At 44.7% G+C, this 25,402-nt stretch overlaps 1 protein-coding gene across 2 annotated transcripts in view; it reads right to left on the bottom strand.

Annotated features, from left to right (window-relative positions):
- The window catches only part of NLRC5 (NLR family CARD domain containing 5), a 52,120-nt gene that overhangs the window by 26,107 nt on the left and 611 nt on the right, over positions 1-25,402 (bottom strand). For both annotated transcript variants that reach the window (XM_085315727.1, XM_085315728.1), the window contains exons 2-18: positions 22,041-22,225; positions 21,149-21,473; positions 18,074-18,136; positions 14,904-14,969; positions 12,201-13,968; positions 10,301-10,384; positions 8,328-8,411; positions 8,161-8,244; positions 6,903-6,992; positions 5,923-5,973; positions 5,116-5,181; positions 4,331-4,414; positions 3,305-3,388; positions 2,797-2,886; positions 2,082-2,147; positions 958-1,035; positions 155-238 (exon numbers count right to left, since the gene is read on the bottom strand). In XM_085315727.1, the coding sequence (XP_085171853.1) occupies positions 155-238; positions 958-1,035; positions 2,082-2,147; positions 2,797-2,886; positions 3,305-3,388; positions 4,331-4,414; positions 5,116-5,181; positions 5,923-5,973; positions 6,903-6,992; positions 8,161-8,244; positions 8,328-8,411; positions 10,301-10,384; positions 12,201-13,968; positions 14,904-14,969; positions 18,074-18,136; positions 21,149-21,473; positions 22,041-22,046 (3,173 nt within the window). In that variant the 5' untranslated portion in view covers positions 22,047-22,225. The remainder of the gene's footprint in view (positions 1-154; positions 239-957; positions 1,036-2,081; positions 2,148-2,796; positions 2,887-3,304; positions 3,389-4,330; positions 4,415-5,115; positions 5,182-5,922; positions 5,974-6,902; positions 6,993-8,160; positions 8,245-8,327; positions 8,412-10,300; positions 10,385-12,200; positions 13,969-14,903; positions 14,970-18,073; positions 18,137-21,148; positions 21,474-22,040; positions 22,226-25,402) is intronic.

Genomic DNA, 25,402 nt, shown 5'->3' with positions numbered 1-25,402 from the left:
AAAAAAAAACAGAAGAAGAAAAAGAAAAAAAAGTCTTTTAAAAAGCTATGTCTCTACCACCCTCTCCAGAAAACACTGCGGAACAGGCAAACGGCATTTTCACAATACGGCAACAAACTGCAGATAAAAACCATAAGAGTAAAGAAGGACTCACTCWAGCTCTGAGATACTGCTACATTCCTTCAGGACTGCACACAGCTTCTCCAGGTYGCTGGCTTGAAAATGACTGTCAGTCAGTCTAGGAGGAAAAGAGAAATCAGTGGTCCAGGGCTGCAAGATTGCAAAGACTAAATCTCACTCCTTCAGAAAGCCAGATAATCAATCAGGAGATGGTGTAAAAGTTGTGAAATTAATAATTCCTTTGAAACGCCTTGCTTTTCTTGGCTGCAAAAACTGATAACCTGTGCTTCAGGCTCTTGTCTGCAAGACAAAAGAGATGCACTATATCTTGAAGGAAACCTGTGGCACAAAGAATGTGATGATCTCCAGCATCCTGGTTAAAAGGCTTTGTTCGCAACTTTCTCATTCCTCTCTGCAGCCTAAAAAACAGCTGAGCATACTTTGAGCTGGAGCATAATCTGATGTGCATCCGAACAYGGATCCAGCTCAGGACGCGCTTCCAAAGAACAACAACAAGCCCCTCCAACACCACAAGCTCTATCACTGCCAACCTCCCAGACTCCCAACATGGGAGCTGATTCACTAACCACACAGTCACCATGCTGATTCTGTGAGCGAGACACCATAACCCAGAAGCCTGTAGGAGACCACAAATGCTAACCACAGAGCTTACTGTGCCACAAGCCAGGACTGTGAACACTGTGACAAACAACTGACTGATGGAGTCTTTACYGACTCTCTGTGTTTCATCATTCAACTTGGAATCACTTGGATATGGTGGTTTCATTGGCTGTAGGATCCAGAGATTTGGTAATACATGAAAAATTGTCATACTACCTTATTTTTTTTGTAGCAGTAGGTGTCTGGTTTTCCTCTCGATCTTCTTGGTCACCAATAGAGAACACTGGCTCTCCCCTAGTAAGTGAGCACAAAAGCAGAACAATTTAAGGGTAAATTACTTACACTTCAGTAATTCAGGAGATCCCTGGGGCTCACGTGGCTCTAGTCCACACTCCTATCTTGCCAATTATATCTTCCCAGGTATTAATCAAATAYGTGAGAGCGCAGGTAACTGGGTGAGAAGGGGAAGAAAGACAGATTTCCCATCTGAGCTTCAGTTTGACAGAGAATTCAGTTTTTGCCTAGACAYGTCTTGTGAACAGCATCCATGTGTGTGGAAAAACTCTGGTTGCTAATGAATAAAACCAATATCCAAATCAGAAAATACCTGAGTTTGAAAAGTTATCTGGTACCTTAAAGGAGTCACCGATCATGTGCGTCAGCCTGTCATTCTCCTCCAAACACGGGCACAGCAACTGAGTTGCATGCTGTGATAGCCCTGCTGAGAGGTGTATCATGGGAATTGCTATTTTTCAATCGTTTCAGTCCGTGGAGAACAGGAGCATAAATAAACAAGCATATGACTCTCACAAGCATCAGGGGACCATTTCAGAATCAAGAAGTTGGGCTGAGCTGTTTGGACTCATGATTTTCTGCAGGGAAAAATAAAGCCTCTAACTTACTTTGAGTTGGGACTATCATAACCCAGAATGCATAATATACTGAACGAGATTCTTCTAAATGTGCAGGGATCTATGAATCTGTTGGGAATTTGGTTTGGGGGTTTGAGGGTTTGTTTCTCTTTATTATTCACCAGATATTTACCATTTACCAGATATTTACTATTTACCAGATAGCACAGCTCTCACTAAACAAGCTGCTTTGCTTAGGATGCTATGGGTGAAACATGCTCTAGAGCCATAAAACAAAATGAAATATTATAGACGTTAGTCAAAAACTTCCCAAATGACTGAGAAAACCATGAGAAAGTACTACTTTTAGATTCGATGGAGGACAAAAGGCAAGAATGGCTGTGAAATGAGACATTATCCTTTGGCTCTCGAAACAGGATGAGACCTAAGCAAACAGGACGCTATGGAAAAAAACCAAACATACTCTACCTGGGATGAGGAGAAGCAAATTCTCTGTCTCCTGTAAATCTCAAGATTGAAGTCTTATGGCAAAGGCTGATGGAAGAAGAGAAGGAAGAGAAGTTAATCAACATCATGGTTCGGTTATTTAGATAAATTCATGTTTTATGAATGCTTGATTTTGCTGGAGATCTGTCCAAAACTCTGCTGCCATCAATCACTTAAAACATTCACAAAGCAAGCAAAAGATCGTGCCGTTAGTTTTAAATCCTGGGTGGACCCATTTATCTAGCATCAGATGACTCAGTTGCTTAGGACCATTCAAAGAGAAGGTGCAGACAAAACTGTTACACCTGAAAATAACCCCAATGTGTTTCCAGTGGAAAGCTACAGGAAGAGAACTTCCACTTCACTTCAGGAGATATCATCAGTTCTTATGCTCCATTGCAAACGTCTCTCCRAATCGTCTCAGGGTAGAGAGCAGAAAAGAATCTCAAACTGTCCTCACACACAAAGGATAAGCAGTCCTGCATCCTGGGCTCTCTCAAATTTTTCTGGTTCATGGCTCAGATAGAGTTAACTTACAGCAATGTAACAAATCACCATGTGTAAGTGCTAGCAACTATCTATGTTTATGTTCTTCACCCACGCACTTCTGAGGTTGCTTCGTGTAAATCTCAGAACCTAACTCTCAGACTTGTATATYGGGGTTAGCCTCAAAGATGATTCTTCAGGACTCACATACCTGACTTCTACCTCCATTATCTTCTGGCAGGTATTTACTGACTTCAACAAACTGCAAATGCCTTCAATAGAAAGGTGGTTTTCACTGAGACTAAGAAAGAGAAAAAAGACAAATAATTGGTCATTGAAATCGTACATGCTACAAGCGCAAGGAAGGACCATGCTGATGGAAGTGGCCATTAATATGCTCCATGCTTGAACCAACTTCATCTCAAAATGGCATGATGGAAAACAGACCTCTAAGAAAGGCGTTTTAACGAAAGGGCACTTTAGCACTTCAGATGCAATCAGACCAGCTTCTGCATGTGGTGCTCTGAGCACGTGAGCAACTTCAGCCTGAACAGTCTTACAGGATGGGACTCATCATTCCTCAAGAATGCTCAGGGCTGCTCCTGCAGCAATGTTCAGCGTGAGGCCTTCGCTACTTTGATCCCTGCTTAGCATCTCTGCATGGTCTGTGCCAGCTCCAAATAAAAGGGCAATCTGGTTTTGTACAAGGCAATACTTACTCCAACTGCTTCGAAATTGATATCGAAGGGAGACTTTTCAGCAGACAGCTGCAGCCTTCATCTCCAAGCTTGTTACCTGATAAACTGAGGCATTTTCCAGTTAGTGGGGACTGCTTTGAACAGTATAAATAACAAAGCCATCAAAATCTGCCTGCTTTCTTTCTCTTACAATTGTTTTCTTGCCTGGACTGCTGTCCTCTCTCAGAGCAATCCCCCCATCTCCTCTGTTTCTCTCTGCAACTTTGGACACAGAGTTTTATCCCTAGGGCAACATGTCTCATGTTTTAGGCCCCAAAACATCTTACTTTATAAAACTTTGGAAGGACTGAGAAACAAAAAAGCATTTGTGTGGGTGGTTACTGCTCTCCTGGGCAAAAAAACATTGGACAACAAAGATCTCCAGATCCCAGCTAAAATCAGTGAGCTAGAAAGCTAGGCTTTTGAGTGTAGCTAAATCCAAGACACAAGCTGGATTGAACTGCCTTGCAACAGATATTCCTGTGTCAGTACAGCCCAACTAGAAGGACAGGTCTACAGCTAAATCCAAGTCGCCCCATATATAGGCAAATAAGGCCCGATGGGGCTGATGCTCCTTGCAACGGGAAGGGAGAGGATCCTTCTCTCACCTCTCCCAGAAGTACTAGATGAGCTTAGAAGACAAAAAGGACAACACACAAGCTATCTATCATCCCTGCAGAGGATCCCAGGGTTCTTCAGAGCTCTCGCAGCTCCGCATTGGCTCCAGTGTGCTRCACTGCTCCATTAGCAGGGTCTGCTCTGTGATGGCATCTCTTTTTACAGCCCCAGRGAGCCAGAGGCTGCAGTTGTCACAGCACCTCCACAGTTGCTCAGTACCCATCTCCCCAACCAGGATCCCAGAAAGCCTAACAAAGAGTGCTGGGACCCCTCCTCAGGTCCAGGCCCCATGTCTCATTGCTGACCTCTCTACAGCACATTCCCTGCCCCCTCCACCCCCCCCCCAACAAAACCTGTAGCAACACAACAGGAAGGAAATGGKGTACTTACTCCACTTCTGAGAGACGGGGGCAGCTCTGGAGAATGGCTACGATCTCCTCTGCATGCTGAGGACTCAAGCTGCAACCCTGCAAGCTGTGAACAGGAAGAGTCAATGAGCWGTGAGGGGATGGCAGGCCCCAGGCTTTCCTGATGTCCTTTTCTCCAGGCAAGGAYACACAGACCAATGCCAGAAGATGGAGGCTTTACTTCCTGCTCTGCCACACAGTGCTAGGCATACTGCTTTGGCTCTCTGCACTCCTTGCTGCAAAAGGAGTGCAGAGGGCTGCAATTAGAAAGCGCTGTGCGAGTGCAAAGCCTAGTTTCAGAGTCACCTGGCGCCACCATCCACACGAAGCGGATGATTGCTCCTGTAGCACCAAGCTGTGAGGACAAGAGAAGGAGGCATAGGAGGGACGTTGCCCAGCTTTCACGTGCTCAAGCAACATTTTGAGAAGAGCCTATTATGAAAAGAGCCAGTAGTCTCTTCTAGAGCCCAAACCAGAAAGAAAAGCTTTGGTAGCTACAAGAATATATGGCAGCATGTGGATGGTGAAAGGACCCTCTGCCTCTCCGGGGCTGTAGAGCCCAGCACAAAGGAAATGAAGCCACTAGTATGGCCAGACAAGGATTTTTATTTTTCTTTTAATTTGCTGACTCAAGTTTATTTCTAATGTTTTTGTATGTGGAAATACCCTTTGTCCTTAAGGACGAACACAGCTGACATTCTTGTCTTTCTGTGGTACCTGTCAAGCGAGGATCACATTAGCAGCAGGAATTTCAATGCCTTCTCTTACCATAACTTCATATGTCTAGTTTGAGTCGCACGTTCCTTATTCTCTTCCCCTCTCAAATCCAAAGATCTGCAAACAAGTGAAAGATTTGGCCTTTAATATGCYTTTGCAAAGTATCTGAGGACTTAGGGGCCGGTTAGCATTTTCTGGAAGTTTTTTGGAAGAAACCACAGGGGCTGCATTCTCCTGCCCTGCCCTACCATGCAACGGTTGAAAGGTTTTCAAGAGCCCAAAGACCTCTCAGGAGGCATGAGCAGTCAGCACAAGAGGTGTCCACAGGGGATTTCAGTGTATGTCTGAATCAACCTGATGCTGAGCCCACATTTAAAGTCATTGCTAAGATGCAGGATGTTTTGTCTCAGTTCACACGTGCCTGTGAAAAAACTGTGAAGTCCCCTGAAGACCGCACAACACAGGGCACGGGGAGTTTCCTATCAGGAACTGAGAGACTGTTTCACGGTTTGTTAATTAGGGTCAAATTCATCCTCCCCTCACAAGTGTGCACAAGCAGGGAGAACATTGGAGCCAACTAGAAAAAGAGCAAAGTCTTCTGTTCTGCTTATTTTCATAGACAAATCCCCACTGGCTTCGGCATCAGCAGCTTTGCAACACAAATGCACCACTGCAGACTTACAGAGGCACTAAGGCACTGCCTTCGTGGACCTGGCCAGTAGGTCTGCGCAAAGACCTCCTCTTTTGGTTTACCTTCTCCAATCAACCCTGTTGCTGGGGTGGTTACAGTGACACCAAACAGATGGTTTGAATCAGCATAACTTTAAATAAAGCATGACACTAAGTGCAATTTCTCACCTGGGCACTTTTCCAGATTGGCCRGAAAAATATATTATCACGGTGTCCTTCCTGAAAATGAGATCCAAGTCAACATTAGGGCACAGGTGGAAGGATGACTTTTTTTTAAAATGGAGGTGCTCAGTAAGGACCGAGATAATGCTGTCTGCTAAAGAGGGCCTTGACATCTGCCATGCTAGCACATTCCCACAGGCAAGCCAAAGAGCAGCCATGGGGCTAGAGAGCAGCAGGATGCCCTGCCTGTTGAACTGGAGMTGCAGTGCACAGAGAGAACAACAGAGTTAAATAGAAAGGGGTTGGGTGGAGGTTTTTTTGGTTTGTTTGTTTGGTTTATTTTGCAAAGCCAGCAGTTTGCTGGAAAAAGATTCAGTATTCCCCAAAACTCAATTACAGAATTACAGCGAGAAGAATGGGAAAAAGCTGTATGCAATATGATTTCCCTTGACTTATACCAAAGATCAATTTGTCCTGTTAAACTTGCGACATAAGCCAACCGTAAGAGCTAGGATTCAAAAATTCTCCCCATTCTCTGTCATTTTGGACCTATGAAAAGATCAAAATTTAAAGGAACACTGAGATACAACTACTTTATTACTGAGATACAGCTACTTAATTCCTATCTTTTCAGTAAATCAAACTGATTTATAGCAAATTYATGGTGGCTAGTAAAGAACTATGGCCCAGTTGGTACACTGCAGAGCTTAAAAAACAAGTTTAGATCCTCTTACATATGAAGAGATATTACACATTGCAAATCAATTTTAAACCAAGGATAAAAAGACCTATTAAAAATATATAAACAGTAAGCCCGTAATATAATTTATTCAAATTGTTTCAATCAGACAACAGAAAAAAAAGAGAGCAAAATTCTTGCTCTTTTCAAATATTCCATTGATTTTGTTTACTGGACAAYTAGGCTGCAAAACAGAGTCCATTTTTAAAGACAACATCTGTTTTTAACTGCTCTCATATACTGATACCTGACATGCAGTTCAGTAGCATTTTGACACCCGACGACTCCCTTTGCCAAGATGAGAACAACATTCAGGGAAAGACTGTTGTAGCTCAAACTGTCAATAGGAAGAGGACACAATGTCAGCTGTTGGAGCCAACAGCACACTCCTTYGCCATGCAGATGCACTCCGCTTCACATCCTAAACACCCTGGCGCACACACGCTTTTAGCTAGCAGGTTCCTCCAAAATTTTAGAATTTTGCATTTAAGACCCAACAAARACATTATCAGACCACAGTTCTTCCCTCCAACTTATAGTTCCCATCTATTTAGAATAAGAGACAATTCCTATATATGCAACAGAAGAATCAATAACCATTTTTGGGCAAAAAYGTAAGGTTTTTGCTTACATGCACTTATGACTACACAATTGACCCACGCTGCAGAGATAAACTCTCACTGTAATAAATCAACCAATTTAAGTACGGCGTATTAAAGAGGAGTAATCTGAACCCTCACATTTAAACAYCTCTGAAACCAGGATCCTAGCAAACGCTGAGTATTTATTCTTTAACCACACATTTACGCTGTTTCTTTACTTGTCGAACTTCACTCCGCATGAGACGTAAGGTCTTGCTCCTACAAATCTGGTACCTGTTTTCAGGATTACGGAGCACCATTCCCAAAGACCTCAGAGGAATCATCTATGACAGTAACACTGTGTGTWTGTAAGAGAAATGTGTGAAGTGGTGAGGCTTGCAGTTACACTGCCTACCTTTTCCGTATACTTAGCCGCTTCACTGGGGACACGATGGCATTTCCTTGAAAGGCAGCGATGGAGCTCTCTCTTTTTTTTAGGGGCAAAGGCTCTCAAATGGAGCCTGATGAAGGGGAAAGAGAGACATGGGGCTAAGGTAGAGGAAGAAGTTGTGCCATGCAGCAAGTTGAGCATGTGTAATTCCTAGAGAGGTGTCAGYGGTGGCAGAGCTCCCTACGGACTATTTCTGGATGTGTCCTGACTAGGTCAGGAACTGCCTGCAAATGTGAAGCTGAGTTTATCTCAGACTGAGCCATACCACCTCCAGCTTAGCTCCATCTACATCATGAAATATCTGTACCCCAGGTTACTGTCCCACATGTCCCCCAGTGGCACTTCTAAGAGAGAGTGTCACCTTTCCCCAGGCATCCAGCAGCTCTGCTCTGGTTGGGACTAAAACTCTTTGATGCTTTGCTTGGTTTCTCAATGCCTGCCATGCTAAATAGGTTTAAGTCATCTTTACTCACTCTATTTTCTTTAGCTTTTCCATTCTGGAAAACACGTCCGTCATCCTCTTCACCTCCAGGTCCCGTAGCCGATTGTCCCGCAAGCTGCACACAGATCATCTCATCAGTATCCCAGGCTCCCAAAGAACAACTAGCTGATTTGAGTGGTTTTGCCACCACAAACTCACTTTATTTCCTCAAGCTGGAGGCAATGTGACAAAGCCTGGATCAGATTAGATAGCCCCTTGGCTGTGATAATCCCACCTGTCAACCTGGAAAAAAAAAAGAAAAAAAAAGAACTATTCAAAACAAGCACAGGGGAGGCTAGCATGCCATGGAGCACATGGCAAAACCTCTCTCAGATGTGTGCCTGAGCCACACTCCCAGTACACACACACAGAAGAAGTGGCCTGACTCCATTGCCTGCAACCAACTTTAAACTCCTGTTCGGTTAGGGCAAAATTCAACCCAGTGGCATCTCTTTCGCTATGCACATTTATCCCTCCCAGCTCACATGGGCAGCAAGCCCATGCCCGCTCCCCTGCACCAGCCATGGGAGAGAGCCACTATTACTCCTGTCTAGACCTCAAAACCCAGGTGCAGTCTCTCACCCGCTTTTCTCTAATTTGCACATCAGGTCGTGCCTAAATCCTGCCATTCCTCTGTTCAGCTCTTCTAGCTCTCTTCGTTTTGCTAAGCTCAGTGGTGAAGCGTATGCCCCTTACTGTGGATGTGCATCTGAGGCTGGGGCTTCCCWCAGAGAGGCAGGAGATTGCAGATGGCAGCAGCTTTACTAGCTGAACGGCTTTAAGAGTSGAGGTTTGCAGCAGTTTTGCTAGTAAGGAGACCACTTATTCCCTGGCCTGGGAGAGGGCAATACGACAGTAGAAGTCTGCTAATGCAGGCATCTATTCCAAGGATGACCACAGACCTCTAGAGCTCAATGTTTCCTCTGCTTCTCCTCAGAGTGACTCAACTGCTGTCATGACTGTGCTGCTCCCACAACTGTTTCCCCAGCCACCATGAGCAATGCTCGTGCAGCAGGCTCACAGCTCTCACCAGGACCTTCTGCTCTGGGAAGTCAGGCTCTAGATTCAGTCTTCAGCCTGATTTAAGGTTCATCACCRGAGAAACCAACCCTATAGATGGTTGTCTCCCAGCTACAGCCCATCCCTTGCACAAAACTGCCATCAGCAATGTAGGGCCTGGGTAGCCTGCCAAGCCAGATTATCTTCCAAGGTAGAACTTGCTCCTGCAAGTCCCCAGCAATGGCGCTGCCTGGGCAACRGCTGAGCAACTTCTACTATTCACAGTGTGTGAGAGTAGCAAGGCCCAAGTGAAGTCACTACTCACTGCAAGAGTATTTCTGTAGAGACTCATCACAAAGCACCTACTCAAGCCAGCTTGGCTAATTGCAAGCCCTTCCTCATCTCATTTTCTTACTGCTACCTCCCCTTCTTCCACCAGCCCTCGAAAAGGAAACCTGTGGTTTAACCCTGGAGTCCTCCTGCCAGTTCTCCTTGCCTTTGCTCTCCCTGTCTGAATGGAGCTTGACTGAAGCCCCCAAACAAATAAAAACAGTATTCTCCAAGTGTTTTCTTTTTTTTTGGGGGGGGGGGGGCCATGGGGAAAGGTCCTCAAATCAAAGGGCCACCTACTCTTTTTGAGAATAATCCCACCTTGTACCCTCATCTGTGCACATGYGTCAAGCAAGCCAACTCCTTCTGAGGAGTACCAATAGGCCCTGATAGCCAGGTTCAGGCAGGACCTGTGGGCRTGTGTGTGCAGAGGAGGGTCTTTTATTTGCAAAATATGCCTCAACTCCCAGTATCTGACTTCACTGCTGGGAGACAGACTGAAGAGTGAGTTTTCCCTAAGGAAGCTACTGCCTTTTTTGAGTAYGGTTGCTATGGAGCACAAATACTCTGGTTCCTTGCAGAATTTGTATTCATCTTGCCTGTTCTACCAGCAGCCAGCAATGTAGTATTCCTCTTGTTATTGAGTAGCAGCACAAAACAAGAACCACATGTATCCGTGCTGCTCTTTCTGACACCGTATTACTCTCTGCACAGAGCAGATGAGCCTAAAAGGAGTAGACRTAATTAAACTGCAAGATGGAAACACAGCAGAAGAGGTCCTGACCTTACTAGCAAACACTTACTCAAGCTTCTTCAAGCTCCACATTTTTCGTAGGCTCCTGGAAAGGGCAGCAGCAAAGCTATCGCCACATCTCCTACTCCGAAAGCTAAAATATGAATAAAAAAAGTAAACACAACAAAGAACAAAAGCAACTAACCCACAAAGTATGTTAAAACGTGATAAAAGGAAAATGCATTGGAATTCTACTGAAATAGCCATTAGAWTGTCTTCTCTTTTGCAGCATCTTTATCTTTTCAGACAACTGTGAAACCTCTTAAATTCACACGCCTRCTGCAAGTACCTCAAGAGGAGAAGACCCCTGCCTTTTGGTACAGCAACACCACATATAATTGTTGTCATATATGAAGAGAAGGACAATTGCACGTCCCATCAGAGTCAGAACTCTGAAATTCATTCTTGACATAAGGTCATAATTTGCTCCTGGTCACATGTAGGCCAAGTGAACTCTCACAAACTGAGAATGTCTAAAAGGTCCTATGTGATGAGTCACTGAGTTAGAAGAGGGTTGGATTCAGTCCAAATGCTTTAAGCCCAGGTGACAGTGTAACTAAATTGTCTAGAATATAAAAGGCATGATGTTGATAGGAAAATGCACCTCCTTTATAGAACCTACTGATGATGGAAAGAGGAGGTAARCTTTCAGGCAGACAAGACCTTCTTTGAATCAGTTCCTTCTATGAYGGGAGGCATTAGTATGCAGCACCATAGGCTGTCTTTTCTAGTATAGGTTTTATACAAGTAAGAAAGCAGTTGGCATGCTTGGGGAGCCACTGTCCTTCACCAGCCCTTCCAAAACAGAGTACTCCTAGTACTCATATCTTGAGGACCGTAACTGTAACCAGGCACAGACTCAAGATTGTATGAGCCTGAGAAGGACTCTCAAAAAAAAAACACTTCTTCTCTTCTTGTAGGGGAACACTCTCACCAACCTCAGATGTCTACCTGATCTGTTCTTTGAAAGTAGAAGACTCTATGCACTGCCCTAAGGCCTGWGTTAGCTACTTAGAGTTGGGATGTATCATCAGAAAGCTTTTCCACCAAGTAATTAAATGATATTCCTCTCCTCCTTAGTGGAGGCACAGAAGAGCTGATTGCTGTCCTYTTTACAATGATTTCAAAATCCAGGTTTTCACATCTCTGTTTATGTTTCTCTAACTTGGAGCAGACAACACCATTTCCTTCTGCCTTTTCACATAACTTTGAGGGATTTTTTACCTTTACAATCATTCTTGACACCTCCACCAGATGAACTCCAGCCTGCACCCTCTGCCATAAAGCACAGAGCTCTCAGCCAGGCATGTTCCWTTGAATCTTCTTTCAATAGGTCAATATTGCTGAGAATTTCCATCCTGGCTCCTTCCTTCTTCTCCACATTCACAAATCTAGACATATTCCTCTGAATYATTCATAAAAATATGGAATGAGATCAATTCCACAATAGGATCCCAAAAGACTGTCCTTGAAGAGTTCTTCCACCATGACAGCAAAGCATTGGTAGWGGGTAGCTTAGAGTGCAGTTGTGGTCTCCTGTTCATGTAGCTTTTAGTGATTTCACTTAGATCACGTTTCTCTCGTTTGCATGTTAGATTCTTCCTACTTTTCTAATGTCAAGAAAATACCTACCATCTTCTCCCTCATCTATGAGGCTAATTATCTTGTTGTTTGATGGCTTTGGTCAAAACAAGGAATGAACAAACAAACAACCAGAATGGATTTATCACCTTAACATCCTTCAATCGCTCATAAATTCATTATTTAATAAATTTCTTCCATACCAAAGTTTGGCTACCCCGACCAGAACTCCTCCCTCCCTTTTAAATCATAAGTACCATGCTTGTCCTTCCAATCCCTTAACCCCTTCTCTCATCAGCACATCAATACAAAGTACACAATGTGTTTACCTCAGGTGCGCTACATTTTTACAGCTGGCCAGAACCTCCAAACAGTCAATGTTCATGGGACATCCTGCAAAATCCAAGTGAGTCAAAYCCTGGCCCGAGTTTATGACAAAAACCAAAGCTGACATGTCCAGAGGCGTCAGTCTAAAGTTTTTAAACTCGTGYTTGAAATTCAGCAGGCTCCCAATGTGCTGTGCTACTTCAAGATCTTGCGTTTCAAATGTGCAATGGCAGAGCTCAATGACCTTAGGCCCTGTCAGATGAGTGGATGCCAGCCACCTGAGAGACTGCAGGATGGCACCTTGCTTATCCTGTACCCAAGCTTCGTCTTGTTCAGCCAGCAACATGAGGAATGTCCTACACTCTTTTGAAGACAGRCCTGAGAGAAAGATGTGAAAACTCTCCATGAACTCAGTCTTTCCTTCATTTTTTAAAGTCCACTTTGACTTCAAAGAGAACTTTTTCTTCAGGTAGTTCTTGTCCACTCTCTTACTTATCATGAGACATAGTGCTGCAAAAAACTCCTGCAAACTCAAGTGCACAAAGGCATAGCCAGCCTCTGGGAGACTGCCACTTGTCTTCACCTCAAAGACAGTCAGTAGTCCATGCAACAAAGCAAATTCTTTCACGTGTTCTGGAATATCTCCAACATAAAATACAAGCTTCTTATCTTCCAGACCTTTCAAAGCAAGGTCACACAGACCCAAAATGGCCTTCTTGTTACAGTTCAGCTGAGTCTCCTCACTGCCTGCATGCTCTCCCTGCTGTTTGTTTATGAAGATGAGAAGCATTTTGATATAAAACTGTGTCATCGTCTGAGGAAGCTCCACACTCATCTGATGTTTAAGGAGCAAATATTCCAGACAGATGCAGACAACATAACACAGAGCAGGGATCAGGCACATGCTGAGGAGCTTGGTGTTGTTCTTCAGGTGAGCAATTGCTTGTTCTCTGAAAGAATGCTGATGAAAATAATGGCTGACATATTCCTCAACCTTTTTGTGGTCAAAYCCCCAAATTTCTGCTAGCAAATCTACTGTGTTTAGTAAGAAGTTAGGTAGTCTCTTAGGTCGGCTGGTGACCAGCACTGTGCAGCCAGGTAGGAGCTTTCCATGGCAGAGGTCTGCAAAGAGTTCAGATATAGACATATATCTGTTTATATCTGATAGAAGGGCTGGGCATCCCTTAGAAGAGGATGACACATCCATGTCACCTGCAAACTCATCCAGCCCATCAAAAATGATCAAGGTGTGCTGGGCATTTTCCCGGAGGTGCTGGAACACTGCATCAGGGTTGTCTTCTGGCTGAAGAAACAGGTCAAACAAAAGCTCCTTCAAAGTCAGTTTTCCTTTCAATAAATTCAGCTGCCGAAACTCAAACAGGAAAGTGAGGAGAAATTGATGTAAGACACCTTCTGCCCATTTCTGACAAATCCTGTGCATTAGCATGGTTTTGCCTGTACCTGGTTTGCCAAAAAGAAAGATCACTTTCGTGGTACCTGACCGAACAACACTGTCAAACAGATCTGACAGTTTCACAACTGTATCCGCACATTCTTCTGGGTCCGGAGTAAGTGCTACATCCTCTCGAGGCTTATCTGCTCTCTCTTTTAATCGAGAAGCTTTGCTCTGCCGAATAACAAGGTTCACAAAGGCCTGGTTGAAAGTCGGTGGCTGTATTTGTCCCTGTGTTGCTGGTCCAGCTGCTCTCCTACTGCCGTATCTTTGGCGGACTGAATTGATGAGGAGGTGTCGGTACCTTTCACCTGAATCTGAGAGAGAAGATGACAGAAGGAAAATGAGGGCAAAAAGTTCTCAGCCATGAGTGACCAGAAATACTGCCACTCACACACAAATGCTGGCCCAGATCAGGGGCTGTTCCGTGGAACCAGCCAGAGATGACAAATTTTGAAAGCATAAAAATAACCTGTGATTTCTCCTATTTTTTTTTCAAGGGGGCTGAAAGAAGAGAAGAAAATTCAGGAAAAGGGTGAAGTAGCTTCATATAAAAACTATATCTTATTTATCTCTTTAAGAATGAAAGTTAGRTGTTGGTGTGTTATGCATATTCGTAACTCTCCGTTCACTCGTGTTGGCCTTGGCACACTTGCTCAGCTTCCTGCATTTTGGGACGGCCCCTTCTGTACGTAATGATGCCAACACCAGTGTCATACAGCCCTCAGGCCTGTGCAGACCATCCTGTCTTTCTTTAAATTACTCTGCCCTGACTTTATCATCACTCATCTATTTATTTATTTCTCTAAGAGGTGGGCTTAAATCACCCTCATGAGTTTTTACTGTGCTAGAGAAACTCTAGAGACTTTAAGGAGTTTTAAATTRTTAGCATGCCTTCTGATTTGGTTTTAAAAAGGACTCAGATACAGGGATGACCAATAGCTGGTTGCTTTACAGACATACCCTGCTTCAAGGGTGTTCTTAGCCTATGCRGTCTGCATCCTTTTTCCTCAAGTGGGATTTAGTGTATCTCTGAAATGGCACTGATGTTTGCTTGTTATATGCGGGGTCCCATTGCCCTTATATTTCATGATCTGTCACATCAAGAGTTTACGCAGCCACAAAATAAAGGTTTTGTTTGAGAAGAACAAAAGAARGGAGATTATTTCTTGGGTGTTTTTGCAAAGAGGTTGAAGAGGTCCTTCCTCAGAGGGGAGCACACTGCTGCTCAGCTTCTGGAACATTTACATACCTAGTCGCTGCTGTTTAGCTTCTTTACCACCCATAGAGCTGCTGCTGTGGCGGCGACAACCAAACTCTGAAAATTGAAAAGTACAAATGTGTCAAAGCAGTACTTCGAATGTCACCTTACTAGAGCTCAGTGGAGTGCTGAAAAAAAAGGCAAAATGGAGCAGGCACAACTATTTGCAAATGTGGGCTGAGTTTACAGAATTGTTTTTGCAATTGTGGAGTTCCCATCCTAGGAGACATTCAGAACCTGACTGGATGCGGTCCTGGGCAACCTGCTCTAGCTGACTCTGCTTGAGCAGAAGGTTTGAACCAGGTGATCTCCAGAGGTCTCTTCCAACCTCAACCATTCTGTGATTYTATAACTGAAGTAAAAGCAGAGGTGTATTTAGGTATAGAAAGTCAACTTGGGCTAGTCCTCAAGAAGCTAATCCATTTCCCTGTCCAAGACAGAGCACACTAGAGCTCTCACAAGTGACATAGTGTCTAGRCTGTTTTAAAGACCTTCAGTAATAGAGGCCCCTCAACTACTCCAGAGAATTCATTTCAACTCTTCAGTTTATACAGTGTTTCCTAGTAGATAACGTCAAACTTGCCTGCCATACTATGAGACATTAGAGKGCCTGTGTCCACAGTAGATAGAGCAAGAAACTAAGTTAGATATTCTTAGCAGTRATGGAGATCCACCACCTCCCTGGGACAAATAACCAGCTATGAGGATTCAACACTTATCTGATACTGGAATATGACCTTGTGCTTCACAGAGCAGTTAATATCTAAATTTTATCACTCTCAGCCAGCAACATCTGGGACATCAGAAATAGGCAGGTGCAAAGGTGCAAGCTGCTTGTGGAAGTCTGGCTTAGAAAATTTTTGCAGGAAACAATGTGAGTTTTCAAAGGCATGTTTCACACAAGATGTGTTAGATTTAGCAAATGATGCTCAGATCCTTTTGCTCAATTACCCTATTTTTTTGAGGAGCATAGCACCAAGCAGTGCCAGAATTTTACACCTCAGAAGTACCATAACAGGGTTATACAAAGCATCCTTGGAACTGGCCCTACTGGCAGCACAGTTGCTGGAAGATGAAAAAAATAGAGGTATGAGCAATTCCAGGTTCTGTGGAGGACACCTAAGTAAATAGAGCAGTAAAGGCTGCAGATAGCCTAGTCAAAGGATTTATATTGCGAGCATTCGTAAAGCAAAAGAGACCATGCAGCAAGTGCACACTTCTGAGTGCATGAAAGAAGCCTGAGAGACTTCAGACAAGGATATACCAAACAGCTGTACCACGTATCACAGCTACACCCTGTAGCAAAGCCCACAGCCAAGGTACTTTGAACTGTTCACCACTCCTCTTCAGTATTTAAGTCCACCCAAAGCAGGATAAGCCCGCATGATGGACCTGAAAGAGAGCAGCAGCAGGAAGTACCTTGTGACTAGACGTAGCCTCACTCCACAGAAAGTTTCCTTCCAAGCAAAGCTAACTATCAGGTCAGCCACCAAAACTCAGAGGGCCAGAAGGCACTGGGCAAAAGCGCTATAAACACTGTGATCTCACTGGTGAGTCTCCTCATAGGCTGAGCTCTGGATCTGCCTTGCTTTGAGTACAGAACTGCACAGGAAATACTTTTTTTTCCCTGGGGGATCAGGGCAGTGACCAGTGGAAAGTTCATGACACGTGAGATGATACTGTATTTGCRCTGCTGGGACTGAGACGCGGCCTCTGAGCAACCACCAGAGGCAAAAGTGTCTCTGCGACCATGGGAATGGGTAGAACTGTAAATGGCAAGTTGGGTGCTGAGATTTGAAAAGGGGAACACCAGCAGAGATGGACAAGGTGGGGAGTGCTCACTTCTCAGGGAGCACAGATGAGATGTGGCTGAAAGCCCCGCTCTCCCTGGCCAGGAGCACGAAGTGGTTGAGGCATGCACACATAATCTGGTGAGGGCAAATCTCATCAAGAACCACAGCCAGCTCAGCAAGAGGTTCAAGCTGCTATCAGTGCGAGTGCCTAAACCAATCTCCAAATCCACATAGCAAGAATGGGAGATCTCCCAGCAAAACCAGGAGCAGCTTTTCCTTCAGATAACTCATTTCTTAGCAAGGCACAAACCAGCACCAAAGCCACACTCTGTCACTGACATTAAGCACCTCTACTGGACCCAAGGCCTGCACTGTGCTCCCTGTGCCATTGAGGTACCCAGCTCAAGAKCGGACTTTGCAAGACTCTCCAAGGCTGCAGCCTGCAGCATAGAAGGGTTCATTCCCAGCTGCTTCACTTTCCTCCAGTATAAATTCCCAGGGGATGCAAACTGAGGGCAGCTTCCTATGCAAACTTGAATCAGTAGATATTCTAGATTCCTTTTGCCGCTGTCACCACCATTTATCCACTCAGAAAGCCGCAAGACAGAGTCACCTCCTTTCTATCTCTGCTTTGAAACTGTTTGCACGGGCAGGGTACCAGGGCTGGTGTTTCATTTCCGGAAACTGAAYACCAGGTGACTGAAGAGGCAATTCTGAATTTTATTTAGCAGCCTCGAACCCTTCCAGTAACTGTTACATRAGTGCCCAGAGAAACTGCTCAGTGGTGACACATAATCTTTAGTATTTTCACTTTGCACGAAAGACTTTTGACTTTCAGGCTTGGTGTTGCTGCAAAGTGCATGGGGAAGTGTAGGGTGATCTAACAAATCCCTCATCTCCTGACCTGCACTGAGTGGGAAGGCCTCAGTCCTAAATTCTTCTGTGAAACAAGCCCTAAAAATACCACTACCCGTTATTTTAAGCTCTCGTTCCAACATCTCTAAAGTGATTTCTGCTGGATCAACTCTAGATTTGTCTATCTGCTCTTTCTTTAAAAGCCAAACCAACATCCTCCACCTACCAATGAGTCAGCAACACCAAAGGCACAAAACAGGGAGGTGTTGCAGAGAGGTTCCTTAGCAAAGTTAGAGAAACGCAGGGAGAGGAAATGAAACAGGAGAGGTTCATCAGGAAAGCATGGAGAACAGAAAAAAAAAAAGCTGAAGTTGCGGTGCCTTTCTGCAGAGACTTTGCCAGTGTTGTAGTCAATGTGCCACCATATATGGGATATTTGTAGCCCTGTGCAGCCCTTGGGGAGGGCAGACAAACTCCAGGAGTAGAGTACCCCAGCGTCCATCCCAGCCTTACCTGTTCGCGTGCACGACTGGGCACTCACACCTGCACATGCTTCTTGCTTCTGGCTTAAATTTCCTAGAAGGGTTGAATCGGAAATGAAATGGTTATTGCCAGGATCTTGCTCTTGAAATCTGGCGTGCTGCTGGCCAAGCAAAAACAAAGGGTAAGCAGCTCACAATGTATATAGTGGTACGAAGCAAATATCAGGCTTTGGCTGATCAAAAACCACACTGCAGCCAAAAAGAGAAGACTGTACTCTGCCCTGTTGCCATTTTGAGACATTTTTGGTAGCATTAGCTGGCAGGCCAGCCAGGGACCTCGTCTAGCTTGCTGCATGGTTGTAAAAGAAGAATTTAAGTAGAGAGGCTTAAGCTGCCAGGAAACCCGACCCACCATACCCAACTCCACAGACTATATCATAAAACTTCAGAGAGCGGTCCAGCTCAGACCGCTGAAGTCAGGACACCAACAGGACTGTTTCGTTCAGATAAGCTCCTCTCTGAAAACATCCCTCTCCAAAATCAGATGGGAATCCTTCATATACGGGTTACTTTCACTGTCGTTTCCAGTATTCCCCAGTCGTGAACAAAGCAGCCAAGAAGGCGGCTCCAAATGGGCACATGCACTGAGCCATGGCCACACACACAAAATCCATTCAGYGGTTTGAACACCTCAACCCTTGCTCTGTGCGCCACGTAAAGCCGAGTAAGACGGTTCTGCTGCTAAAAGACTCGGTCCTGCTGTTTCTCCACCCCCCACCTCAAGCCCTACTCTCATCCCTTGGTGTCAGCGTGCACGTTGATGCAGCCGTTCAGCAAACTGAGTCGCAGAACTGATCCGCGTCTAACCTAACCACCACTGCTCCCCAGATTGGTTTTAACCTGGATCAGCTCTCCAGCCTGGTTCATCGTGTGGCCTCAGAGACTCTTTTCTCTAGGAGCAACTTTATGAAATAGATAGGGCAATCTAACGGGTACCTCTGCTGAAGGGAGCCATGAGGTGTCATTACACACTCCCTCATCTCAGCTGCAGGCACCCACCACTTCCTAAACCACCGTTGACGCTTACCAACCCTGCACAAGCCAGTCTGGGGAGCTAAGCTGGCTGAGAACTACTTGCCTGCTGATCTGACAGACCCACTTGAAGACAAACCTGGAGATCTGGCAAAACCTGAAGGGCTGTGGCACACTTGCCTAATCTAAGACTGCTTTGCTACTGTAAAGGGTGGTCCTGTGCCCCCCTGGCAAGCACCAAGACTGACCCAATCTCTTGGGACAGCCCTTGCATTCACACAGCTATGCAGAGTCAGAATTAACTGAAAAATACCCCAGACCAAAACCAAAAGCAATTTATCTCCAGCTGGATCAGTGACACCAACCTGTTAGCAAGCCACACTAAAACCAGGATAAGTCAACCCTGATGCCTTAAAAAAAAATTTAATTTTATGATATGTCACTGCATTAAAAGCCTCAGCTCTGTTGCGGCTTCAGTCCTGAGAGCAAGCCGTTCTCAGTCCTTGCTCCCTTCCTGCTGACCGCCCGATTTCTCCACCTCTCTCAATTCTGCAAAAGTAACTGCTGTTGCAGTCGGTTAGTAAAGGCTGCATCACCCTGACCGATGCAGATCACTGACAAGTTACTGCAAGAAGAGTGTTGAAGATCGCTCTGTTAGCAAGAGTTCCTGATGTGAGACTTCCTGATAAACAGGATGTTAACAGAAAAGAAATAATAAACGGATGAGGAAACACAGAAAGGGAGAAACAATATAGTTGACACCATAGGCTGTGCTGTGCACACGCTTTGCATACAGTCTACAATATAATGTTCATTGTAGTGACCAGAGTTTCTATGGTGCTAACTAGAGCTATGGAGAAGTGGTTTTCCTGCCAAGTGAGAATTTTAAGACTTTCGTATTTCTTCTCCTCCTGGATCAGGAAAATAAAAATAGCAATTAAAAAAAAAAACATGGAACAAGTATTTTTTTTCTTCTTCAAATAAATCTAGCAAAATATTTCATCTCAGCTTTATTAGAAAGGGGGTGCATAATTTTTATTCTTATTTATATTTTTTAATTTTTTTACCTTAACTTACACTTCAAATTCAAAAATCCTGCTTCCAAGAAAAAATAACCATGATAAATTTCAGCTGTTTCAAAACCTTTCTTCAAGAAGCCTAGAAGAGAAAATTTGGAAAAATAACTTTCTGACCAAGAAATACGAATTGACGCTAAGTTATCTGATTAAGAAAATATTATCACCAAAAAACTCCTGAGCTACTCTAGCATCAATGCTTTGTATCTTACTGCTGCTGTGACATGCTCCACTCTCTCAAAAAGCAGCCAGGAATCCACAGCACAGCATAGCACACCTTCAAATACACCTAATTATCACCTTGAAAATATTATGTTTTGCCTGGGCAAAAAAAGTTCATTTTTAAGGACATTTCCAGTTTGGGAAGCTAGATGATATGACCATTCAGGTTCCCATAGGGTCCACAGAAACCCTCCATCCTTAAATCATCCCAGCTGTTCTTGAAAGAGGGACCACAGGCCTCCCTTTTCCACAGCTTACTAGCACCTGGCGGGATCAGGATGCAAAGGAGTGAACCCAAAGGGATTCCCCTGGACTCCTCTCCTGCCCAAATACTTACTTGTAAAAGCTGGCCCGTTGCAACTGGCAGAGCGGTACTGGCAGTGGTGTGAGTAATGTGCCTAAGAAAGCGCCCAGCAATGCCAGGAGGGTATCGTCGTGCCGAAAAAGCACATCTTAACCTATGAATTGTCATTATTTAGGGGCRATAACTCGTCTTAGAGTGACTGATCTTATTCCAAGGATTACAAGGAAAGATGTGTTAGGGTGAGCCAGAAAGTAAGTCAGACCATGTTTTATCAAGTGGCTCGGGCTAGCTCGGAGTTGCCTAGTCACCATGGAGTAGAAAATCACATCCCCCTGATGAGGGCATGACGCACTGAACGAGCGGGCAAGAGCATTAGTGGCATTCCTGCCCAGACTGGTTTGTTGGCTACAGAAGGCCAATGCACTGGCTGTTGTTAGAGATGGTCAGAGGAAGCTGGCCCAGTCTTTATTACCTTCTCCCGCACAGCTCATGAGCAGTATCTCCAGATCCAGAGGGAGGTCACACTCCATGCAGAGGTACTGTACAAACTGTTTCCAGGTGGCAGGACCAGCATTCTCCAGCAGGTCAAGGAGCACGGAGACTTTCTTTTTGTGGTCAGTGATGCCATCCAAACTGCTGAAGGTCAGTCCTGGAAGGAAGCGCTGAGAGGTCTTGAGCAGCCATTCAGGACGGTGACAGAGGAACTCCACTAGCTGGGGGCGAGCACTTGCTATGGCTGCCTCCACGTTTAGATTCATTTGAYCCTTCAGGTTTAGATTATCCATCTRAAAAGGAGGCTAGGGGGATGAAACCAAGAGAGAGTGCCAATGGGCATAGGAGCAAGAGGYGTTCCCCCACACAACCCTGCTACCAAGCACCCAGCAGAGCCCTTTGCTGACTATCTGTTTTTCTACACTTTGATCCACCCAGAACTATTTATTTTCCTTACTCTCTCCATATGCAACGGCAAAATCCTGGCCTGGATACCGTGGTGCAGCAACTGCAGTGTTTGCCTGCACAGTGCCTAATACGCTRATACCACAAGGGAAAGGAGCAAACATCAGAAGTCTGGTCTCTGTGGAATCAGACAAGAAGAAGTCATGTCGATGGCTGTATCTACAYGGTGGCCAGCTACAAAATATAACATCTCAAGCATCTTTCACATACAGCAGGACCTCTGCAGAGGCTTGGGACTCAAAGGGCAACATACTTCCCTGCAACAAGGGCTCGGCAGCTGTTCTTGCCATTCATTTTGTGGGGACAAGCAACACATTCTGCTTTGGTGACAATGTCACTCTTCATTTCTCATGCCAATTCCCCCTCCGCTTCCCCTTCCTGCCCACAGCACATCCATGTTTTCCTACTTGCATCGTTGTGCGGTCAGGCTCCCTTTGGTTGTTCTACGTGCAACCCAGCAGCATATTCAAATGCATTGGTGGCTTCCCCTCCATACTCTGCCAACAGATCAATCTGGCACAGTTTCACCATGCAGTGGCACTCCAAAGCATGTTGTGTGTCTGTCTGCAGAAGCCTCACTCTGTGTGAATGCCTAAGAGAAATAACAACAAAGCAGGATGTAAGCATGAAGTGCATATGCAGTTACACATATCATAGATCTAGAAGCTCTATCTTTGATCCTGGGAAAAAAGAGCTTTTTCATCTCCACAGGTTACGTCAGCTCAAATCAGCAGTGATCATAGAGCCTGGACATCTGATMTGATAAGATAAAAATGAGGGACTCAGTCTGTGCTCTGGGAAGCGGAGAAAATGAGCTTTACACGTCTGCAGGCCCTGGCCCTCCCTCATTGCCTCCCTTGGACATCACAGGAGCAAGGTTTGACCTCCTCAATAGGAGATGCTGCTGCTAAGGGATTTCTAATGCTCTCTCAGRTTTTATGATGCCAAGGAATGCTCTGATTCAAAGATCTGCAGCTTCAAGTTCCTAACATGGCTTAGCATCAAGCTTTGGCTCTGTCTAGCTATTCAGTCATAGTAGTTCCCTAGGACAAATGATTTCCCTTTGTCTTCTACCCTGCACATGCAGAAAGCAAACAGGTTCTGAGGTAGCAGCCCTTCMACCAAACACTGTTTCATCCTGGGGTGTTTGAGTGCAGATGGGGCAGTGACCAACTTAGTTCAGCTTGAGAGCAAAAAGCTGGTGCTGCTGTTGAGTGGAAGCATTCTGCTGCTGCGGGGGGAGGAGAAGAATTTCTTCATCTAACCAAGCTTGCATACTCACTGCTATCCTCCTTTAACTGTCCTTTCTTGAGCAATCCTCACCCCAACAACAACGGTGCCCCTACCCACCACAGGGGTGGAGGGACAGGGAAGYCCTCCCACATAGCTTCCGTCCTCTAGTATTCAACCCTCACTCTGCAGACACGCTCTCTTCTGCACCAACTCRTTCAGGTAGCGATATTAAAAGCAAACCAGAGACCTTCAGGCTTTTGCTTTCTTCTTGACCCAGCCAAGCAGGGAGGTGGGACATTTATGTGGAGCTGAGGGAGGAACCAAACAGAAGAGAAGAGAGAAAGGTGGTCTGATAGAAAGAGCCAAGACTTCCCTATCACAACTGAGGCAACTTCTAACTCATCCAAGAGTTACCCTCATGTTGGAGGGACCTCACAGCACACTCGTGCCAATCACGGGGGCGCAGAGCATAGGGAGAGTGTCATTTCTCCCATGTCCCTGTTGGGTACAGCATACACCCAAACGCTGAAGATAAAGCAAAGAGCAGGAGCCAGGATGGAGTACTGGAGGCAAAACTGCTCGAGATGTTTGTCCAACTCAAGTCAAAAAAGACATCTTTTCCCCCATAATCCAGCACAGCTCCCTGCCATCTCCACACTGCACCTCTTCAGACAAGCTCATGTGTAACTCAGACAGTGCTGAGGCAAGGTGGCATCAGGATGCGACCTGATTCAGTGCAACAGCAGTGGAACGGGTGGGAAGGATCTGGCTGGTCTTTTCTCTCCTTGCCTTCCAGAAATCAAGCAGATTCCTGACAAGACCAAAGCTGATGATATTGTAAACTCTTTTACTGATCTCCGATTCTGATGGTCAAAACCATGCCACAAGTTGACTATTATACAATATCACTGCATGCTGTTATTATACAGTATCACTGCTGAAAAAGACTGTTTCCAGATTCCTATTCCGGATCGTGCTTTCAGGATGCATAAAATAACAAGTGAGCCAGCTCCAAGAGCCATTAAAATGCGGGTCAAAACCCCAATTTTTAAAAATCCTCTAATGCCTCCCATTCAGTGTTCTGATAAAAACAACAACAAAATCCTGGTGAAACAATAAGAAAATTGAGCATAAGCACAGTCAGCGTTCTCCTCACACCTTTTCTGCAATGCCAAAAATGAAAACTCTGAACCCTTTGGGAAAGGATGTTGTGTGTTTTCATTTCTAAATATTTTATGACATAAGATGTTTTACGAAATGAAATTCATTGTATGCTATAAATTATACAAAGGAAGACTGCTAATAGGAACGCACACAAATGAAGACAAAGAAAACAACATTTCATATAACTGGAAACTTTTACAATTTCCCTCATAAGGCTTCAAATTTACATTGCCATTCAAAACAAAGTGCAAAACATCAGAACTTCTTGCATAACGAACTTCATTTTCCAGCAGCTTGATCAGTCAACTTTTAGGGACTCTCATTTCACTTCTTATCCAGCTGAAAAATAGAGATCACTGTAGACATCAGTGGCCTGACTTTATTCCCTGATTAAGAACTACTTACATAACAGGAACACATTTAAAAAATAATAATAACAAAAAACAGACCTTAATATCAGTGAAGACTGAAAGCTATTCAGCAAAAGAGTAGAGCAACGTGAGTGAATAGTGAAAGAATCACATTCAAGAAGAAAGCAACCCTAAAAAGTTTCCAGGAGTTATCTCTCAGCTCAAAATGGGGCACAAAAGCCATCTGAGAAGAGCCAAAAACCCTCCGAGCCCTGTCCCAGTCCTTCAAAATGCACCAGAAGAAAAAAAACCCACAACCATTACAACCACAATGGAAAAACCTCTCCTCCAAAACTTGGCGTTCACACCATTCGCAGCCACGAAAATTAAAAATCAAAATGTGACGTGCCCTCTTGCAAGTCTACAACCTGCTTGCTTGCTCGGGGAAGCGTACGGCACTTACCAAGGGGAGAAAAAGCGTCCAAAGAGAGCGCCACCGAAAAAGGGGGATCACGGAACAAGAGACTCGGGGGTATGAGCTCCACCGCCTTGACTTCACCGTGTACTAYGCATCACCGCTCCCCCGGACACCCACAGCATTTCAGAGCCTTTTAGGACTCGGTGAGCAAAAGGTGGTGAAAATGAAAGTAAAAATTGCTAGGAATTCCCCAACTTTAACTTCTCTGAGCCATGCTACAAGAAGCAGGCAGGTAAGCCCACAAAATGCCCCCAGAGAGCAACAGATAAGCRTTGTGTTAATCTTAAAAATAAATAAATAAATAAATAAAAATAAAAAGGATAATAATTTAGATAAACTGGTCCAAATTAGGGGATCTGGGGGCAAATGGTCTCAGTGGAGTAAATTACACCTGCGTAAGGCAGGTCTGATAATCCTAGGAGAAGAAGAAAAATTTATTTACTTTTTCCACTGAGATATTACCAGCTTTTCCCTGCAGGATAGAAACAGGTCGCCATTTCCCAGGAATTAGCCAGCCTGCCCAGGGAAGCTCCCTTGGGGGGGG

The sequence above is a fragment of the Rhea americana genome, unplaced genomic scaffold (genome assembly GCF_003343005.1).
Source record: "Rhea americana isolate MKP2758 unplaced genomic scaffold, rheAme1 scaffold_438, whole genome shotgun sequence".
In the NCBI taxonomy this organism is placed as follows: Eukaryota; Metazoa; Chordata; class Aves; order Rheiformes; family Rheidae; genus Rhea; species Rhea americana.
The sequence above is the reverse complement of the archived record's forward strand: the minus strand, read 5'-3'. Positions and strand labels throughout refer to the sequence as shown.